Below are 20,089 nucleotides of genomic sequence, written 5' to 3'. Positions count from 1 at the left end.
GAAAACCTTTTTGTTTTGTTTTAAGACCAACTCATTATGTCGTTGGTTGTCAGCAAATTATTATACGTTTTCACACCTTATTTCTGCTCTGTGATCTTTTTTTCCACTGAACACCACATCATCTACAACCGAGAAGCTTCGGGAAGATCAGTTTATAATGTGATCATGCTAGTGCAGAGTCACAGAGTCAGTGTCTGTGTGACTGACAGCAGAGTGGCGCGACTCTCAGGGTTCAGAAATGTGTTGATAAATGTTAAGGTTTTCCAAACTGCTGTATTCAGAAGTGAAACGCATCTCTGGCTGGTTATCTTGCCCTTTAACAACACTGCAGCCAGGATGGTGGAACTGAAAATCTGGAAGAAAAAAAAGTGGCCAACAGTGACCGTCTAGTCAAAGAAATAATTACATTAAGAACCCTTTGTTAGAATTCTAGTTAGTTAGAATTCTAGTCTTAGCTGTTGCCACCGTCTTTGTGTATGGATTGGTTTTGGTATGATTACAATATCCAAAAATCTATAATAACTGATCAGCAAACTAATGACTGAGGCACAAACATCCCGCCTTTTTCTAAACTGGTGTTTTTCTCTGCAGCACTAACGCACCTAAAAGGTAAATCGTCAAAAAATCCTAAACCCATTCAGCTAATGTTGCTCCGCAGTATTGTAGACCTTCAAAACAACTCATCATCTGCGCGCGAACTGTCAAACCAGTGACATCCAGAAAGTGGGAGCCCTCGAGTTACCTGCTGTTAAAGGTACTTAAACCTCGGTATCTTACTGATAACATGTTAAGAGTCTCCTTGTAAACAACGGCAACACAACCCGCAAAAGAACTTTATCCTAACTACTAAATGTCCCCGTTATGCTGTCATTAAAGGACGCAGCGCATCTTGCAGCGTGTTGAATCAAACTGAGAGCGAGCGGGACAGGAGCAGCTGCCACGAGGCCAACAGGTTCTCCACGCGCTCTGAGGGAGTGGTGAGGGGACAGAGCGCGCTCTGAGTGTTTCTCTGCTACCACAATTACGACCTAATTACATCAACCATGGTCACTTCCAGGCATTGATCTGTAACTCGAATCAAGCGCTGCGTTCCTCGGAGGTACAAGAAGATGAAACGGTGATATTCCGTTGTTTGAAAACTTGACCGTCAAATCACGAGGAGTTCCAGTCTGCAGATGCACGCGACAGTTCCTGGTAAACGCCGTGACCGGGTGGGCTAACACAACTTAAAAAAATCCTACATGTCATGCGATGATCGGGAACCTAAGGACCGGACACTTACAACGTGCCTCTAATTAAAGACGCGACCCGCGAGGCTCATGTTCCTGCGTATAGGAGGGACAATAAAAGCGCGCGACTCTTCTGCAAACGCCCCAAGACTTCAGACACTCGCGCACCACGAGTATTTCAGTTCCCCGTGGCTTTGAATTTATGGATGAGACTGACCACCCGCGCGTCCCACGCTCGTGTATAATAACGGACAGCTCGCTCCACTCGCTCACGGTTTCCGACGGGTTGCTGCGCGCTGAGCGCTTTCATTCAAAGGACTTCTATTCAACTTTTAAATAATCACCAAGCGCATTTGGAGCACTCCAGTCTACAGGAAAACACAGGTAAAGTATGCATCATGTAACTTGTATGCATCATGTAAGTTGTAATATATAATTTTTTATGGGGATGCATTTTATATACTATGAAGCTTTTGACGACGTGCGCTCAGTTACAAAGTCACGGAGAAAGATGCGATGCAATATAACATAATATATTTGAAAATAAAGTAAGTGGTTAGTTTAAAATTCCAGTCTTACGATGTTTCTAATCTGAGTAAACTTTGTTCATCTCTCCTGCAGAGTGGTACGGAACCGCGCGTGGTAAGGACACTACACCGGTTGTATACCCTCTAGATATGGTAGCGATGCGCACGCGGAGAGTTTCGGTTGTCATGGGGCTCGTTCTGTTGCTCTGCATTACCGGAAAATGTGATGAGAACAGGAAGATTGACAAGGAGGCAAGGAAGCACAAAAACCTGTTCAGTCGGATAAAAGACCTGGTCAGACACATGGAGCAGAGCACAGGGGGACAGACTGCGCTGTCCGCGTTTGGGAGAGACACGATGCTCGAGAGGCACAACTCGCATAAACTCAAAACGGAGAGCGGCGAACCAATATTAGGTAAGCTTCCGGCGTGTATGGCCACACTGAAGCCACGCTTTGGAGGGTTGATTGTGTGCGTTCTGATGGGATAGCGCATGCGCGATGTGCATGCAAGCGTGCCATTTCTGTTTTTTCTTATCCTAGAAGTACACCGTTAGACCGGCTACAAAATCTTAAAGCACCACGTGCATATGCGCTTTAGAAATGGGGCAGAAACTCGTGAACTGGGGTCTGGAGTTAGACTCCAAACATTCCTTCTATTGGTGCAGGACGCTCACCACTCACACGCTTCACTTTGTTGGCTTGCACTGATGCTGTAGGTACATGTTATAGGTGCACAGTTACACACTGTAGCCCATCTGTTCTTGTGCACAATTCCTCATCAACCCTCTTCACTGGTCCTGGTTTCTGAAGAACAGGAGCACTATGGATTGGGTATTGATTGGGTGTTGGTGCATTCTCAACACAGACATGGTCCTATGTGTTGAGCAAGGTTACCAAGCACAGTGCTTTTATTGGGGTCTTTACAGGTCAGTGCCATAGCAGCCCACCACTGTGCTGCAGGAGGGCTTTTACAGGATAACTGCTTTTTAAAATAAACAAAATCTGGAGTTTGTAATCAGTGCTTGAATAAACACTAGCCACACTAAAATCAGATGAAACCAAAGAAATCAAAGACACAAACATCTCTGCTCCTATGCATACACCACAGCTGTGTCAGCTCATAAGGCTTTACAGGTGTCTTTCCGAAAGCGTCATAGCTGGGGCTTTGTCAATGCTACTCCAATCTTTTAAATCCTGCAACATTTGTAAAACGTTTAAATGATCACAGAACTAATTCTAATATAATAATAATAATAATAATAATAATAATAATAATGACCACACTGGCTTGAAGCTGGACTGGGTCAGAAGTGGTGATGATGTGCTGAACTTACAGGCAGATGTGTGTTTCTTTTCTCTGAAGTGCTTAGGCAGAGCATGATCATGATGGAGAATGTCGGGAATACAGAGAGCCTGCCAAGCTGTCAGTTCTCACTCCTTCCCTGAGGTCATCGGAATTTTAACCTTTGACCCACTCTTTCTGTCTCCTTGCAGAAATTTTCCCAAGGGATCTCAGAAAAAAGGAGAAGTTTTTAAAACACTTAACAGGTGAGCAGAGTACTGGGACTTGGAATACTCAGGGAGTGTGAAAGACTCAGAGGCCAAGATGGGGGTTAAAAAAAGAAAAGAATGAGATAGATTAAAAAAACAAGATAAAGTGACACGACCTTTTTGTTTAGGTCCTAAAAAAAGTTTTAGATTCCATAGCAGAGCCAAGCACTGTGCATAAGGCTTTCAAAGGGCTGATCATGAGCAAGGGGCAACTGAGGGACAGGTTTGACAGGCCTCTGCCTTCCCGATAAAGCCACAGTACATGTGGACATGTGGAAACCAGATTAGCAGAACAGACACTGTGAGGTGATGGCTGGGTTTTGCAGCTGAAACGAGGCCAGTTCTGACCGGCTGTCCGCCTCCCCACAGGGCCTCTATACTTCAGCCCCAAGTGCAGGAAGCATGTGTACAGGCTCTACCACAACAGCAGGGACTGCACCACTCCTGCATGTGAGTACCGTAAGCTGCGCAAACAGAACCACACCCATTAACACCCAGACCACACGCAGCAATACTGTCACACCATCAAACATGGCACACATGCCCCCGCCTTCCTGATGGGGGGAAGGTGAGCTTGTCAAAGCAGAAGTGGGATCTGCACCAGTCAGCCAAGACTTTCTCCACGACAACCCGCCTTCCCATGATATCCAAACTACAGCCTCCCCTTTTCACTGACCGTGCAGGAGACACCATGTCTTGTCTTTTGCTCTGGTGGTGTGGTGTCAGGGCAGACCTGACTGTGCATGTCTCAACTTACTTGTGCCAAATGCATAATTTCTAACCTTTAATCCAAGACCCAGATTTCTCCTGTTTTGAGCCTCTCTTGCATGTCTTTGCCTTGTCTGTAGACTATAAGAGATGTGCGCGGCTTCTTACTCGGTTGGCGGGGAGTCCCAGGTGCCTGCAGAGCTAAAACTTCAACAGGTACCAGTTCACTATTCATTTGTTTCAGTGTCAACGTGACTCACTAATTAGAGCCCATTTCTCCTGGGTGGGCATGTTGCTTATGGGCAAGTGCCCCACATAAAAGATACAAGCTTTGAGTGGAGGTCTTTGTCTGGCATATTGAAACCATTACATGAACATACCCATGTTTAATCTTTCTTTCTTCTTAAAATGAAGGGACCGGTTCCAAATACAGCTTAAAAGACTGAAACCTTTAGATCAAAATGTTACAATAAACATCTTTGGGAGCGTCAGGCAGGTGGTTTGGGTTTTTGTTGCGCATATGCACATATTCACTCCACAGCCAAAGAACAGCCGAGGTAGCCGGGTAGCATGTGTGAATCAGCCCATCGGTACGTCGTGATAAGGTACCAGCAGAAAAATGTTACAGGTCCATAGTCTGTAGTGGGACTGCAGGAAAGACAATAGCTCACGCAAATAAGGCACCTGGACAAGGTTACGGGAGGTCATAAAGACGAAGGAAAAGGGCTGTTTGTTTATCTGACAGAGATAAGGCATACAGCACAGCAATAAAGCACAACAGGACTGTGCTGCACAACAGTGCCGTAGCTGTGTAACTCAAATAATATTATGAGTTAATGAAGCTCACTGCTTCATTATATATATATAGCTCTGGTATTCCTAGATGTAGGCCTACAGCTGAGGTCTCCTTTGGAGGAGGTGATGGCTAAAAGTCTTGCTACAGAGTATCTTGTAAAAGTACTTGTGTTCTAGTATTTTCACCAGATAATACACGTATCAGTTTGTGTAACAGGCTTGTGACTGTTTCTGGATGCACCTAACTCCTAGGTAATGGGAGAGTGGAAAACCTGCAGGATCTTATATTCCTGTGGTTTCGAAAACTTTGCTATACTGCATCCACAAATTCTCAGATGCATCCAAGCGCACACCCACCAGCACACAAACACACACCTGCAACAAAGTCTGACACAACACAAAATTTCACTTGCTTTGTCCAACAGGCCAAAGCCAAGGCGGAGGAGACGGGAAAAGCAAAGTGCCTTTTGCAAAAGAGCAAAGAACCCAAACCATCAGTCAGCGTTCAATGAGCAGACCCACCCAGTCCAGGGCAGTCCTGCTGGAGAGGACAGGTGGACAGCGGGACGAGTGGAGGGGCTCATACCACAGGGGAGAAGACAAAAGAAAAAAACATCCTAAGCCAGAGACTGACCGAGCCTAAACCATTTTAAAGGGGAATGGAGCCACCTGTCTGTGTGTAGACGCACATACATTAAGCACATGGAAATATGCCTTAAACATATGTGGCCACAATCCTACTGCTTCAAATGCATAAATCAATAATCCAATAAATTACTATAAATAGGAAAACAGTAACTCTTACTATTTATAATGTCATTGTTTTTCTTTCTGTGGTGCACCTTAGAGGAGGTGACCTTCACATTGTGGCAAAGAAAAAAGACGTTTAGTTCACGAGCTTCACCACTGAACCTCCACTGTTAACGTATTTTCTGCATGATGCTTTTCCATTCTGTGTATATCAGAAGGCATCTGTGGGGCAGGTAGATGTTTGCTGTTAAATGTTATGACAAAATGCGACTGTGGAATAGTAAACTTATTTTTTGATGTACATGATGTATAGATGTGGAGATGAGAGGTCAATATGTAAATACTGTACAAAAAGAAGCCCTATAAGACCTCATATCTATAACAAGCATATGCTTTATGTGACTGATATATGGAGTGTTGATATAAAAGAAACTATATTTAAATAAATTAATTGATTGTTACATGTGTTGACCCTGAATAATTACTGAGTGTCAAAATTTTGTCTCCATATCGCTAACATTTTACTAGCTGTTATGAAACTTTTTATAGTTAACTGAGACGATACAGTGTTTGGCCTCACAGGGGCAAACGGCACACAGGCATAGTCAAACAGTTGGGGGCATTGGGGTTGGGTAGGGGTAGGTGTTCACAAGCCATGGATGATGGTTGCTGCAGTGCAGTGTACTACTTTGAGTAATTTCATGTCTCGGTATAAAAGTTCTGCATTTGAGATACACAACACACAAGAATTTGAATATGTGCATGGAACAAACATTTTAAATTCACAGGTTTTAGATGCATTAGTTTTTGTTAACGTAGGTTCTAGAGAGCAAAGTTCGTCACAGCCAACATGTAGGCAGATCTGTATTTTGGATGAACACTGGAAACAAACCATTGTAAACCAGTAAGAGTCAAGCTAGTTGCTCTTATGTGAGCGATGGCCTGGGTTGTCGCATTTCACTCCACAGCCTCCCTACCGCTTCTCAGGTGACTAAAGACTTGGTTAATCTGACTGCTGAAATGACAAACTAATACTGAATCATAACAGATGACTAGAAAAATGAACTGTGCACAAGAAAGAAAAAAAGGGTACGAAAGGACAAATGTAAAAGTATAACGCAGGAGATGAAAGCAAAGAGGACTAAAGACCCATCTCATCCCTCCTTCCTCATTTCCAGTTCTGATCTGATTTACAACAGTTCCTGCCCATCCTCCTTCGGAAAAAAAACACAAAACAAAACAAAAAACCCCCGTCATAAAACCAAGTGCATGTCGCGCCAGCTGGAATTGTGGACAATCAATGTTTATTACGGGGCCGAATTCATAACCAGAACGAAGCAGACTTGGAAAGGATAGGAAGGGAGGGACCGACTGAGACCAAGAGACTTCAATGTAATCTAAAGAGCCAAACTGTCCAACAGGGCTGTTAATCAAATGAGCTGTACAGAGAGACTAAAGGGTGATGTACAACAAGGCTGAACACCAGAGCGGTTTATGGGCTTTTTCCATTTATTGGTTGTTTCTTAAGTTCAACAGAGGGACAGGTCAGCATGTCAATAGAAGATTCTTGTTATTGTTATTATGGTTTATCTTACAATTAAGACATGATCTGTCACAGCAGACTTGTGTGAATGTGTGCACGTGTGTGGCCTAAGCTCCTTGATGTCGAGTTGCTGTAATACTTCGGCTTGTCCTGAGGCGAGGGAAAGCTGCCACGAGTGTATGTGTATGTGTGTGCTATGAGTTTCGCTCCAGGAAGGTCTTGCAGCACCGTATGCACTGTTCATACACTGTCTCGAAGTCCTGCTCGCTGCCCTGCAAGAAGGAAAGAACAAATCCATTTGTGTTGAAATAAATAACAAAAAAAACAACCCAGGCATGAAGTCGGAGTCAAAGCAGCACGGTTAATGCTGGGAGACCCTCAGCCTCCCTCAACTCCACGAGGACACACAGGGGACAGTCTGCACGTGTGCCGGCAGACCCCCGGAGCTGGACCCGCTGACGTGTTTCCGTAGCAATGGTGGCAGAGCAAAGCGGGCAATCACCGTTGCTCTCTCATGGAGAAATTTTAGTATTTCACTTGTAGTGTCTGAGACGATTGACCACTGTGGCCATTATACACGCCGATAGAAAGATGAGAAGTGCACCTTCCCAAACACTAACTACAATGCCAGGAAATGCAGAATCTTGGCTTGAATTGCCACAATAACAGGCCTTCGTCACAAGCAAGAATCACGCGACCACATACGACTGTTATTAAAGTCCACCAGTGTGTCTTCCTCCGGGTGAGAACTGCTTGAGCATTTCAGCTGACAGTCTCTGATAAGAACTAGACCTCTGAACATATAGAATTTGTTATATAATTCAGAAAACGAAATATTTACATCAATTGATTTCTTTCACCATTCAGGCTACGGTCTAACTGCCATATCTCCTTGAACATGGACTAGTCCGGAGACATCACTCATGTTAATGTTGTCTTGAAGCGTCCCTCACCAACAGGCGTTGATTAAAGCGGGACCTCAAACCAGGAGCTCGGAAGTGTGTTTAGGAATAGTTTAGGAATAGCTTCACTCAGCACATTGCCTACTTACTATTAATAAGACTAGACTGAGTCAAGCTCTTCTCTGTAAAAATATTAAATAAATAAAATAGCATTGGTTACATTGTTGGCACATCAACACGTCGTCTTCTCTGTGTCTGTGGTAGGGCTGCTATGCTTTCAAGTGAAGCCCTCAAAATGCATAAACCAGTTTTCCAAAAGAAGAATGTTACCACATTAATCTCCCTCAGTCTTATATTTAAGCATACTGACAGATTCATCTGTTTCTTCAGTAGATTTTACCAAGAGTCACATTTACAGAAGACAAACAGAGACCCTTAAGCCTGCACATAACATGACCAACGTGGCGCCTGTGGACAGTCCCGACATGCTGGGCGTGTTTTCCTAATGGGATATGCCTCAACCCTCCTACAATATCTGTACTGGCCAATAATATGCCTTTTTCTTTCAGAAGTCTGGTTTGGCTTGGTCAGGCTCCTTTTTCTGAGCAACAACATTCAGGTCATGTGTGAAGGGCTTTGCTAGTTTAGATTCTAAAGCGAAGGGGTGGAAAAGGCGTGTTTTTATTTGCCCCCTGTAAGCCACGTATTTCGCTGTGTTTGTGCCACATGTACCTTTCCATAAACAAAGTGGCCCAAGAACAGTGGAACAGAAAAGCTGTTTGCCGCGTGTCCTGAGGGCCGATTCCATTGTGGCTCAAGTGAAGGCCAATTAACCTCACCACGTCATCCTGCAAGTGAGTGGTTAATCATCATTGTGTGTTCTGGTTAGTAATTGTTAGAAATCACAATATCTTTTGTACTCCATTGCGTGGAATGCACAGGCCCCCCTCCCCGGTAAAATTTCTGGGCTTCTGAATTTCTGGCTGTGGAGAAACAAAAGATAGCAAAGAGGTTTTTTTATTCTACCTTCTGAATTCTACTTTGGTGTACATTTCTCTTTGCGTTTCCCTACACGTACACCTTCATACGCCACTGGTTCACTCTCTCTCCTGATTCTCTCAGACATTTTCATGGTTGCCAGGAAATTCCTTGTGTAGTTCAGCATTTATACTGCCTTTGTGAGGTGCTGACCTGTGTGACAGTATTTCTGCACCAAACCTCCAGTGAGTCTGTTTATGAGTCCCACACCCCGATTTAAGCAATATTACACATCCTCTGGAAGAAATACTACACATTTATTACCCACCTCACACATGCATCAAACAGTCCACACACACACACACACACTTATTAACCACCCCACTCACAAATGTCTGAACAACACGCAAGTCATATAATGCACACCACCGGGGACAAGACTAGGACCTCTAGAAAAGTTGGACTAGACATTAATTGCTTATTTTTACATTTTTAAAAAAATGTCTCTCTTTAAACTGTCATTATTGTGGTGACCGTTGTTGGCCAGAGGAGCATGGGCCCCCCTTTGAGTCTTGGTTCCTCTCCAGGTTTCTTCCTCATGTTCTAGGGAGTTTTTCCTTGCCACGGTCACCCTTGTCTTGCTCACTGGGGGTTTGGACTTGGACATTTGTAAAGCTGCTTTGTGATAACAACTGTTGTAAAAAGCACTATAAAAATAAATTTTGATTTGATTTGATAATACTACCACACACACACCCACACACACCCCCACACACCCCCACAAGCCCCAGCTGTTTGAGACTGAATCTGTCTCACAAACAGCATTTTTCTAGCTGGATTTCTCACATGCGCAGGATCCATCCCCTACATGCTAAGGGCGTGTCCCCTACATGAAGACAGTAGGTGTGCCAGTTCACAGGCGGTCCTTTTCCCGAGACTGAGCTGGACAGATGTCATGATGTTACCACAGTGCATGAAACCAAACAAGCAGTTTGCCTGCAATCCCTCGCCACATTCCTGAAGTTTCTAACACTTCAAGCATGCACACACACAAACTTTCTCCCACTTCAAGCATGCACGCACAGGCACATGTACACACACAGGCACACCTTCTCTTTCTCTCCTGACATTTACAGTATATGACAGAGATTTTTTACCCACAGTGGCGTCCAGTAGTACACAAGAGTACTTTCCTTTCCATCTCCATAACACAGAACATGTAGACATTTATACTGAAACCTGCAATAAACTCAGGCACTCATCAGGGCCTGCGAACATAACAGGCATATAACAGGATTCCAGCAGAGTGCCAGCTTGTCCACGGATAAACCATATCACTGGTGTGACATTTCCGGGAATGATCTCAACTTTATATGCGAATTGAGAAACATTTTGGGGAACACCTGAACAGCTAACCTATGGATTTTTTTTTAATTTTTATTTATTTATTTTTTTTACATTTAATAAGTCAATAAAATGAAGTCGATCTGTCCAGATGTGTAGTATTCACACTTTGCTTCTATAGTTCTGAGTTTTACTTTTATGAACACCGCTAACCAGAGGGAACTGACCTCAGGATGGTGTCTTATGTGTGAAGCACTTTGAATTGCCACTGTGTACGAAAAGTGCTGTGCAAATAAACTTGCCTTGCCCAACAAGAAAAAGAAGAATCACACAGCTTGCATGAAGGTATCTGGTGGGGTACACCCTTCATGAAGGTGGGGTATATGCTTGCCTTACTTCTTAACCACATTGGCTCTGATCTGCTGAACTCTGAACCGTTACTTGAAGACTAATATGATCACTGTTTTTAGTGCAAAAGGTCCAGGCTGGCACACAACCACAAGTAGCGCTCACTGTAATTGGATGATGGCTAACAGTGAACGTGAGCGGTGACCTACTGAGGTGAATACGACAGGAAGGGCACCAGAGCAGCAACAGCAGAGAGCACGGGTCCTGGCTAGACTCCAAACAATCAAACATACGGGTCAAGATCAAGAAAGAGACACAGGGGGGGGGGGGGAGAAGAAGAAAGAGTGAGATAGAAAGAGTGAATGAGTGAGACAGGGTGAGAACGAGAAAGAGTGAGAGTGAACAAGGGTGAAAGAAAGCAAGACAAGGCGCGTGTGCATGTTCGTGTGCACAGACTTACATAGTAAGGGTCATTAATGATCAGCTGCTGTTCAGGGTCATATGAACCGAGGAGCTCGATCTTAGCTTTAGAGTTCTTCACAGTGTTCGCTTTCCTCTTCAGATCTCTACAAGAAAACAAAACCACCCACAGGGCACCCTGTTTAACAGCAGTGTGCTCAGGGATCTGCTAAGCAGACGTTCAGAGCAACGAGCACAGCCATGTCTGCACCGTGCTGGACTATGGTGCTCCTGCTTCGTTCTGGGAGGCATTGGGATGATGGCATCGAGCCCTGGGCCCCGACCACACCTGCACGGACACCCCAGCCTACTGAAACCGCCTCAGAACTGGGCTGGACTGCAGGAAAGCCCCTGCTTTCATCAGTCTGAACTGTGTTAAATAAAGTGCAGATGGTGTGTGCATGTGGGTGCTTGTGAGTTTTAAGGTGACAAGTTCACATTAACAATAAATCTTATTGTACTGTGACATCACTGTTGACCAGTGACCCCCCCCCTCCAATCTAAGAGCCTTTTACACAAACAGACTGACTACAGGCTACTTCCATGAACAGAGTCAAGCCACCCTTCCCAAAAAACCCACAATGCAAAACAAACAAACATTAAAAACTCACATACCTCAGGTTGCTCTCATCCATACACAGAATGTAATCAAATGTCATAAAATCCTCCTTTGTCACCTAAAGGTAGACAGGGAGAGAGAGAATGAAGGAGAAGGAAATATGCCTACATTACCAACCTAGAATGAATCAAATCTGATGGCTCAATGTGACTCTAATCTGACTTTTGTGTGTGGACACACAGCTCTGACTATAGGCACCTTTTGCCTACATACATGTGTTTAGTGTTGTTGTAATCAAAACAAGAATGGAGGAAATGGAACTTCAGAGACAACAGTAGCTGCAAAAACATTGAAACTTTGACCTGTGTGCATGTGAACTGTTTTACATGAATGTAAACCATCAAGACAAGCAAATACAAGCAAAACTTGAACCTTGGAACTGAACAGTGTTGCTTGCAATGTGAACACAGCCTATGCTTTACTTTCACTGATGAGCATCGACCAAAAAAGGCGAAGGCCCACCCGCTCCTCCACCTGTTACCACCCGCTCACTGCAGGAGTTTCGACGATTGTGCCCACGCTTCGACGTCTTCGTGGCGGTATGAACACTGACTCTACTCACTAGGCATGGAGTTGTGAAACAGATCCAAGCACAATTGTGGCCGTGTACGTCTGTGCGTTCGTGTGCGCGTTCTTGTTCTGAACAACACTAGATATTATTCACGTGACAGCGGAACAAAGGGTCAGTCGTGATAAGACTGGTCCATTTCACTGAGAAAAAGAAAAGAAAAAAGGACAACTGGACAGCAGAGCAATAAGCAGAGATTGCACAAAATAAGCCCACACAGAGAGGTAGGTGGGGTGCTGTGTGCGTGTGTTGGGGACACACTCCAGTTCAGCATCATTTCAACTCTCTGTGGCCTCTGATATGAACCAGGCCTGAGGAATGGGGGACAGCCCGCTATATTGGAGAGGGTGTGGAGTTGAATGATTTCACCCAATCAAATACAACAGATGGTCACTGGATCTTTAAAATTGTGATGTAGGACTCCAATATATGGACTCACTATTAGTCTGCTAAATGCCATAAACGTAGTTGGTAATGTTGGTAATGCTATCGTCATTGCTGCATTATAATATGTGGTATTTTCATTTACTTATTTAGCAGACACAAAAACTGCTTACAACCCACATAAAGTACAATGCAAGTATACTAGGAAACAGCTGTAGCTATGACCTATGCCCCAATGTAATAATGTAAAAATATTTAGCAAAAATAACACGTGCAGAACATTTCCTAAGGACGTACACTTGACAGGTTAGCAATGGTTGAATAGACAAGGGGGAACAGAGAAAAGTCAGGAGTCAGAGGGATGAAGAAATGGGGAAAACATATAGGAAAGAAGCAGAGAATAATGATGAGAGACCCTGAGAAAGAGGAGAAAGAGGTGTGCATCACATGCTTGTTAACTGATTTCAAGTAAAAAATAAAATAAAACATTGTAATGACAATGCTTTAACATGTTCAACAACAAGAACATGAAGTTCTACAACAAACAATTCAAATTTAACAAAATTGCCGTCAGGTATACCCTAGTTTATGTACTTGAACACACGCACACACTTGACACACACTTGACGTACACATGCATGGACTGCACAGGTGGGGCAGCAGATACCTGTCGTGCCCTGTGATCTGTCTCAATGTCATGTCTCCTGAGGCAGGACAGACCACGGGCGTCCGGGAAGCTGCCTGTATTCCAGTCCGAGGTAGCACCAGAGTCTATGAGCCACTGTAACACATACACACACTGAGCAGGGCTAGGGCAGGCCAACAGGCCACCGTACCTGCCGCGCCACGTGCTGCATGGGCACACCACGTCTCCTCATGCAGGCCTGACCACGGTAGTCAGGTGGGTTGCCAATCTCATAGGTGGAGGTGGCCGCGCTGTCTATCCTCCACTACACACACACACACACACACACACACACACACACACACACACACACACACACACACACACACACACACACACACGCCCACACAGAGTGGGAGAAAAAACAGCAGCAGCACATCACAGCACACTACAGACACCATCCAGGACCAGCGGTCTGAAGGTGTTCTGTTCTCTGAAGCAATCGCTGGCCTGAAAAAGTAGACTGAAAAGTTGCTGATTTTTCTGCATTTCTACTATTCTTCAGTTTGAAAGCAAGTTATGTTGTAAAGATGGGACCCTCTAACGTATAGCTGTTTCCATACATTTCTAAAAATTTACATCAAACGTCATTTAAAAAATACTTTTTAGTAGGTAATTAGAACAGCACACCGTGTATGAACACACCATTTATACAAAAAATGTAGTTTAAATTATACATCTTTCTACAAGAGATGTAATCAAAACTGTTGCTTTTGACAACCATTTGCTGTCTCAGACAGATAATATATTTCACAAACAAATATAATAATACATAGGCCTTTATAGAAGACAAACTGATACGCTTCACTTAAGCTAGATAAGATAACCGTGCAAGTTGTCCTCAGCACCACTTAGCTCTGTACTGCTATGACTCACCTTTTCCGCCTCCCCGCGCTCCGTCGCCATGTGCCTAAAGACAGCCTCAGCGATGGGGGACCGGCAGATGTTTCCTACGGGTCACATTTATGAAAACCTAACGTACGTTAGCCAGCTGTTACCTAAAGGTGCATCTATATACATCATGACCATGACCAAGCTTATTGACAAGATGTTACGCATTATCAAATAGTGAAGATCAGTTCACACTGCAGCTGGCCTGGCCGAGCTTCCTTCTAGTAGGGTAAGGGTTAGTTAACGTCTGGTAGCTGTGCGTTATTCCAGCACGCCACTGCGTATCTACATGACTGAATAATATCGGTGAATAAACATGTAAGCTCTACTTTATCTAGTAACTTATCAAGTAAAATGTGATCACGTGAAAAACATATTAGCCATGAAAGAAACAAAACCTTTCATGGGTAAGCCAGCTAGATAGGTTAGTTAACCTATCGTAGTTATGCTAACCTAGCTAACCACGTGGTATATTTGTCATTCAATGTGTGAAACTACTTGTGCCTAAGAGTGACCGTTTTGAGGGGGTTTTGTTGGTTGTATTATTTTTTTCGCTGTACACAGTAAACTGCTGCTGTCGTCATTAATTTAAAATGTGTTCATATCACATTTGAGCAACATAATGTCAAGAGACAGGAGGTTTTCTTACCTAGGCACACAAACAAAACCGACTTTCCACTGGCGGCAGCCATGTTTGTCTGTCGTGGGGCTTTTCGTTGTCGGGGACGCCTAATACAATGCCTGCACAAAATTCCGAATGCATCTTTTTCAACAAGTACAGCTTTAATAAAAGATGTACGAGGCGGACCATACTTAATTAAAAATGCTGAAATACAAGAGGGGAAAGTTCTAAAGAACAAATCTTGTTAATTGTTCTATGTAGCGTGTTATATACAATCTAATTTGGCGGTTTTCCAGATGACGATGGCGCTACTGTTCAAAGGCATAAACGGAGTGTATAGTTTTTCATCCAAATTCTGTATATATCTATATCAGACAGCTGTTCTATCTTAAATGTTCTCTTATAATATATGCTAAATAGACATATCTACTTTAAAATAAAGAAATGCACAAATAAATACACAAACCAGTCGCTTTTATAGGCCACATAAAGACTTATTCTGCCAACTGTTTAAGCTTGCTATCTCAGTTGTTATGAAACCAAATTGTTAACTGTCATTTACAGTGGCAGAGGCTTCATTTCAACTTTGTGGAAGGTGGGGGACATCACTCATTATATGAGTAGTGTGAGGGAACACCACTCACACCACCCAACCTCACACATTATATGAGTAGTGTGAGGGAACACTCACACCACCCAACCTCACACATTATATGAGTAGTGTGAAGGGACATCACTCACACCACCCAACCTCACTCATTATATGAGTAGTGTGAGGGAACACCACTCACACCACCCAACCTCACACATTATATGAGTAGTGTGAAGGGACATCACTCACACCACCCAACCTCACGCATTATATGAGTAGTGTGAGGGGACATCACTCACACCACCCAACCTAACGCATTGTATGAGTAGTGTGAGGGGACACCACTCACACCACCCAACCTCACGCATTGTATGAGTAGTGTGAGGGGACACCACTCACACCACCCAACCTCACGCATTGTATGAGTAGTGTGAGGGGACACCACTCACACCACCCAACCTCACGCATTGTATGAGTAGTGTGAGGGGACACCACTCACACCACCCAACCTCACGCATTGTATGAGTAGTGTGAGGGGACACCACTCACATCACCAAACCTCACGCATTGTATGAGTAGTGTGAGGGGACACCACTCACACCACCAAACCTCACGCATTGTATGAGTAGTGTGAGGGGACACCACTCACACCACCCAACCTCACGCATTATATGAGTAGTGTGAGGGGACACCACTCACACCACCCAACCTCACGCATTATATGAGTAGTGTGAGGGGACACCACTCACACCACCCAACTTCACACATTATATGAGTAGTGTGAGGGGACATCACTCACACCACCCAACCTAACACATTATATGAGTAAAGCAGGAATTATGTGCAGGAATTAAAACTATGCCCATAGTATTTTATTATGGTTTTTATTGCAAACATATTTACATTTACAATACATACTACACACACACCCACACACACACACACACACTAATATCTCAGAAAGGAGAAGGTGGACATGATAGAGCATGTTATATATGGCTATGTGTTGCTAGAATGTGGTGCAGTTCATTCCATACTATGTTTAGTTCCATAACTTTTTGACCTGTATGTATCACGGAAGGAAGACTGGAGAAATATAATATAACTTCTTTGGCCTTAAATCCTGGGAAATTAAATAAATTACTAGTCTCAGCATCTTTTCACAAATGTAGTGTGGAGTTGCTCGCTCACACAACACACTGTAACACCAGACAAATCTTTCAAAGTTCATGCAAATGCCACGTACAAACAACGTCAGCAACCCAAATAAACAGAAGAACAAGCCTGGTTTTCATACAGGAATGGTAACAGCCCTTTACAATGACTCATGGTTTGAAATTCTGTTCCTAGTCAAAGCCAGAGAAACAATCACTTCAGATGTGCAGTACACAGAGCGATACTAGGCCTCTCTGAGTGCTTGCTTCACTCCTTCCCTCCCTGGAAGTTTGGCACTCCTGGATATGGTTTTTATTTGATATTCATGTATTTCTCTGTCTCTCTGTCTTTTTGTGAAATGGATATAAATTTGACAAATCTTCTTTCAAAAGGGGAAACGAGGTTAGTCTACATATAACTCAACACTAAGCTGCAGTTAATGCAAGGATAAAATTATTCACCAGTGATGATTAATATAATGCTTGGAATTGTTTTTTATTTCTTACTCTTTTTTTTTTTTGCATAATTAGCCACATTTGCATATGTTCAGAATATCTTTTATCTGTGAGATGATCATAACCCTAACCCAAACCCTAACCCATCCCTAACCCTAACTCTAACTCAAACCCTAATCCTAACCCAACCCTAATGCAAACCCTGCCTTTCTGCAGCTCCAAGAAAAATCCCCCATGTCCTCACAGAATGCCATGACCTTTAGGTTTGCAACACCCATATAAGAACAAAAACCTGCTCTTACATCAGAGATGCAAAGAAATTGAGGATTAAATCCATTTGCTATATGAGGGAGCGATCCATCGTATCTAATATTTGTCATGCTTGTAAATTTGAGATTGTAGCATGAAAGGCTTGACAAACTTCCACTGATCTGGAATTATATCTCTGAAGGCCATTTTTCATATTTTATCACAGCAAAAGGGTTGAATCTGGCATTAATGTGGATTGTTGAGAATTTCTTAATGTTCTACACTTTCAGTTATAAGTTATGTCTAAAACCTGTTTGGTACAAATATATTCTTTCAATTTTCGATCAAGATAGCAGTTACACACAACTGAATGTTTCTATAGACTGTAAAATGGTAAGGTGTTATGAATATGTTTTAAGAGTGCAATTTATTGCAAAAATGGATGGATAGGGTGTGTATCAACTCTGTTCATCTGACTGATATATGGGTCAAAGAGTGTTGTGGGGCGTGACTGTCGGTTTTAAATGGTTTTGGCCAAATTTCAGTCACATTAAGCCTGTAGTTTATTCTGGGGTTAAGGAGGCAGTGAGCCGTAGAAGAACACTCATCATAAGTTATACAATGCAGAGTCCTTCTCCTTTGTGATATAATGCCACCCATGGTGAATTTACAGTTCATATAAGTTTATGTTCATGATCAATTGGTAAAGTGATGGGATCTTTTTTGTATGTGTAGATTTGCTGATGTATATGTACACTTAAATTTCTACTTTCCTGTCACCTGTTCGACATGGCAATAAGTCTGAATATATTACCTTATCTTGTTTTTTAAAATACAAAATAATAGGATATAAAAAGTAGAGGAGAAAAAAACATCTACATCTGTGTGTATGTGAGTATGCATACATGTGTAAGACTGTTCACAAACGTGTTTCCAGGTGTTATTTAGAGTTTTTGCATGCATGTGCCCTTGTGTTTGTGTGTGTGTGTGTGGAGTCATGAGCTTTTCAAATGTTTATCAGTATCGGTTACTCCCATCTGGATTTGTAACATGGAAACACTGATATGGCAGAGACATTAGATCTTGGTTTTGCTGTTCTGTTACCGCTGCTCTATACCACTTAATCTCCTGCCCATTAGTTATATCAGTACAAACAAAGTTATTCATATTACAAACTAAATACATGCATTATATTTAGACAAAGAAATGAACAGAAATTCCTCTGTTTCTGAGGCTGTGGTGAGTATCTTTTCTAAGCGTCGCTGTCTCTAGTATCTCGGGTGTGTTGCTACATGTCCGTGAGTTTGTTGTGCAACACACTCAGTCTGCAAAAAAGCTACGAATAAACTAAAGTGTAATAAAACCACCCTGATAAACTGATCAGAGCTACAATAACTCAAAACTGAACTTAAAAAAAGAAACACACAAAATATGAAAACATATTTCACCTGAAAAGAGCGTAATACGGAACAGTATTAATTCCTTCACCAAAGTGAATACATCATTTGTGAAATAATGGTTTAGGAATGCTTGCTGAGCATGTATTTGCTGAGACACATATCGCACCGAGTAGCTGAGAGAAAGAAAAGGGAGAGGTTGTGGCTGACTTCAGCTACAGACACCCTAAACTCACTGCTCCAACACGCTGAGCACACACATCTAACCACAGACACCCTAAACTCACTGCTATAACACGCCGAGCACACACATCTAACCACAGACACCCTAACTCACTGCTATAACACGCCGAGCACACACATCTAACCACAGACACCCTAACTCACTGCTATAACACGCCGAGCACATACATCTAACCACAGACACCCTAACTCACTGCTATAACACGCCGAGCACATACATCTAACCACAGACACCCTAACTCACTGCTATAACACGCCGAGCACACACATCTAACCACAGACACCCTAACTCACTGCTCCAACACGCTGAGCACACACATCTAACCACAGACACCCTAAACTCACTGCTATAACACGCCGAGCACATACATCTAACCACAGACACCCTAACTCACTGCTATAACACGCCGAGCACACACATCTAACCACAGACACCCTAACTCACTGCTATAACACGCCGAGCACATACATCTAACCACAGACACCCTAACTCACTGCTATAACACGCCGAGCACATACATCTAACCACAGACACCCTAACTCACTGCTATAACACGCCGAGCACATACATCTAACCACAGACACCCTAACTCACTGCTATAACACGCCGAGCACACACATCTAACCACAGACACCCTAACTCACTGCTATAACACGCCGAGCACATACATCTAACCACAGACACCCTAACTCACTGCTATAACACGCCGAGCACATACATCTAACCACAGACACCCTAACTCACTGCTATAACACGCCGAGCACATACATCTAACCACAGACACCCTAACTCACTGCTATAACACGCCGAGCACATACATCTAACCACAGACACCCTAACTCACTGCTATAACACGCCGAGCACATACATCTAACCACAGACACCCTAACTCACTGCTATAACACGCCGAGCACATACATCTAACCACAGACACCCTAACTCACTGCTATAACACGCCGAGCACATACATCTAACCACAGACACCCTAACTCACTGCTATAACACGCCGAGCACACACATCTAACCACAGACACCCTAACTCACTGCTATAACACGCCGAGCACATACATCTAACCACAGACACCCTAACTCA

The 20,089-nt window shown here is 43.3% G+C and overlaps 2 protein-coding genes across 3 annotated transcripts; one reads left to right on the top strand and one right to left on the bottom strand.

Moving 5' to 3' along the window:
• Positions 1-990: 990 nt before the first annotated feature.
• LOC113591189 (ALK and LTK ligand 2-like) lies at positions 991-5,983 on the top strand. The gene is made up of 6 exons (XM_027031598.2): positions 991-1,613; positions 1,851-2,171; positions 3,252-3,305; positions 3,678-3,758; positions 4,157-4,232; positions 5,237-5,983. The coding sequence occupies exons 2-5, from the start codon at positions 1,907-1,909 to the stop codon at positions 4,219-4,221; spliced, it is 465 nt and encodes a 154-aa protein (XP_026887399.1). The 5' UTR covers positions 991-1,613; positions 1,851-1,906; the 3' UTR covers positions 4,222-4,232; positions 5,237-5,983.
• A 1,069-nt stretch (positions 5,984-7,052) lies between these two features.
• On the bottom strand, positions 7,053-15,023 carry acp1 (acid phosphatase 1). Of its 2 annotated transcripts, none has more exons than XM_027031602.2 (6): positions 14,932-15,023; positions 14,268-14,341; positions 13,543-13,656; positions 11,751-11,812; positions 11,137-11,242; positions 7,053-7,376 (listed from the first exon to the last, which is right to left on the bottom strand). In XM_027031602.2, the coding sequence occupies exons 1-6, from the start codon at positions 14,972-14,974 to the stop codon at positions 7,299-7,301; spliced, it is 477 nt and encodes a 158-aa protein (XP_026887403.1). In that variant the 5' UTR covers positions 14,975-15,023; the 3' UTR covers positions 7,053-7,298. The 2 variants fall into 2 exon arrangements, with proteins under 2 accessions (XP_026887403.1, XP_026887402.1); XM_027031601.2 differs by lacking the exon at positions 13,543-13,656 and adding an exon at positions 13,374-13,487.
• Between the last annotated feature and the right edge of the window lie 5,066 nt (positions 15,024-20,089).

Source organism: Electrophorus electricus, chromosome 24, assembly GCF_013358815.1.
Source record: "Electrophorus electricus isolate fEleEle1 chromosome 24, fEleEle1.pri, whole genome shotgun sequence".
Lineage (NCBI taxonomy): Eukaryota > Metazoa > Chordata > Actinopteri > Gymnotiformes > Gymnotidae > Electrophorus > Electrophorus electricus.
Note: the sequence above shows the minus strand (reverse complement) of the source record. Positions and strands in the feature narration are given on the sequence as shown.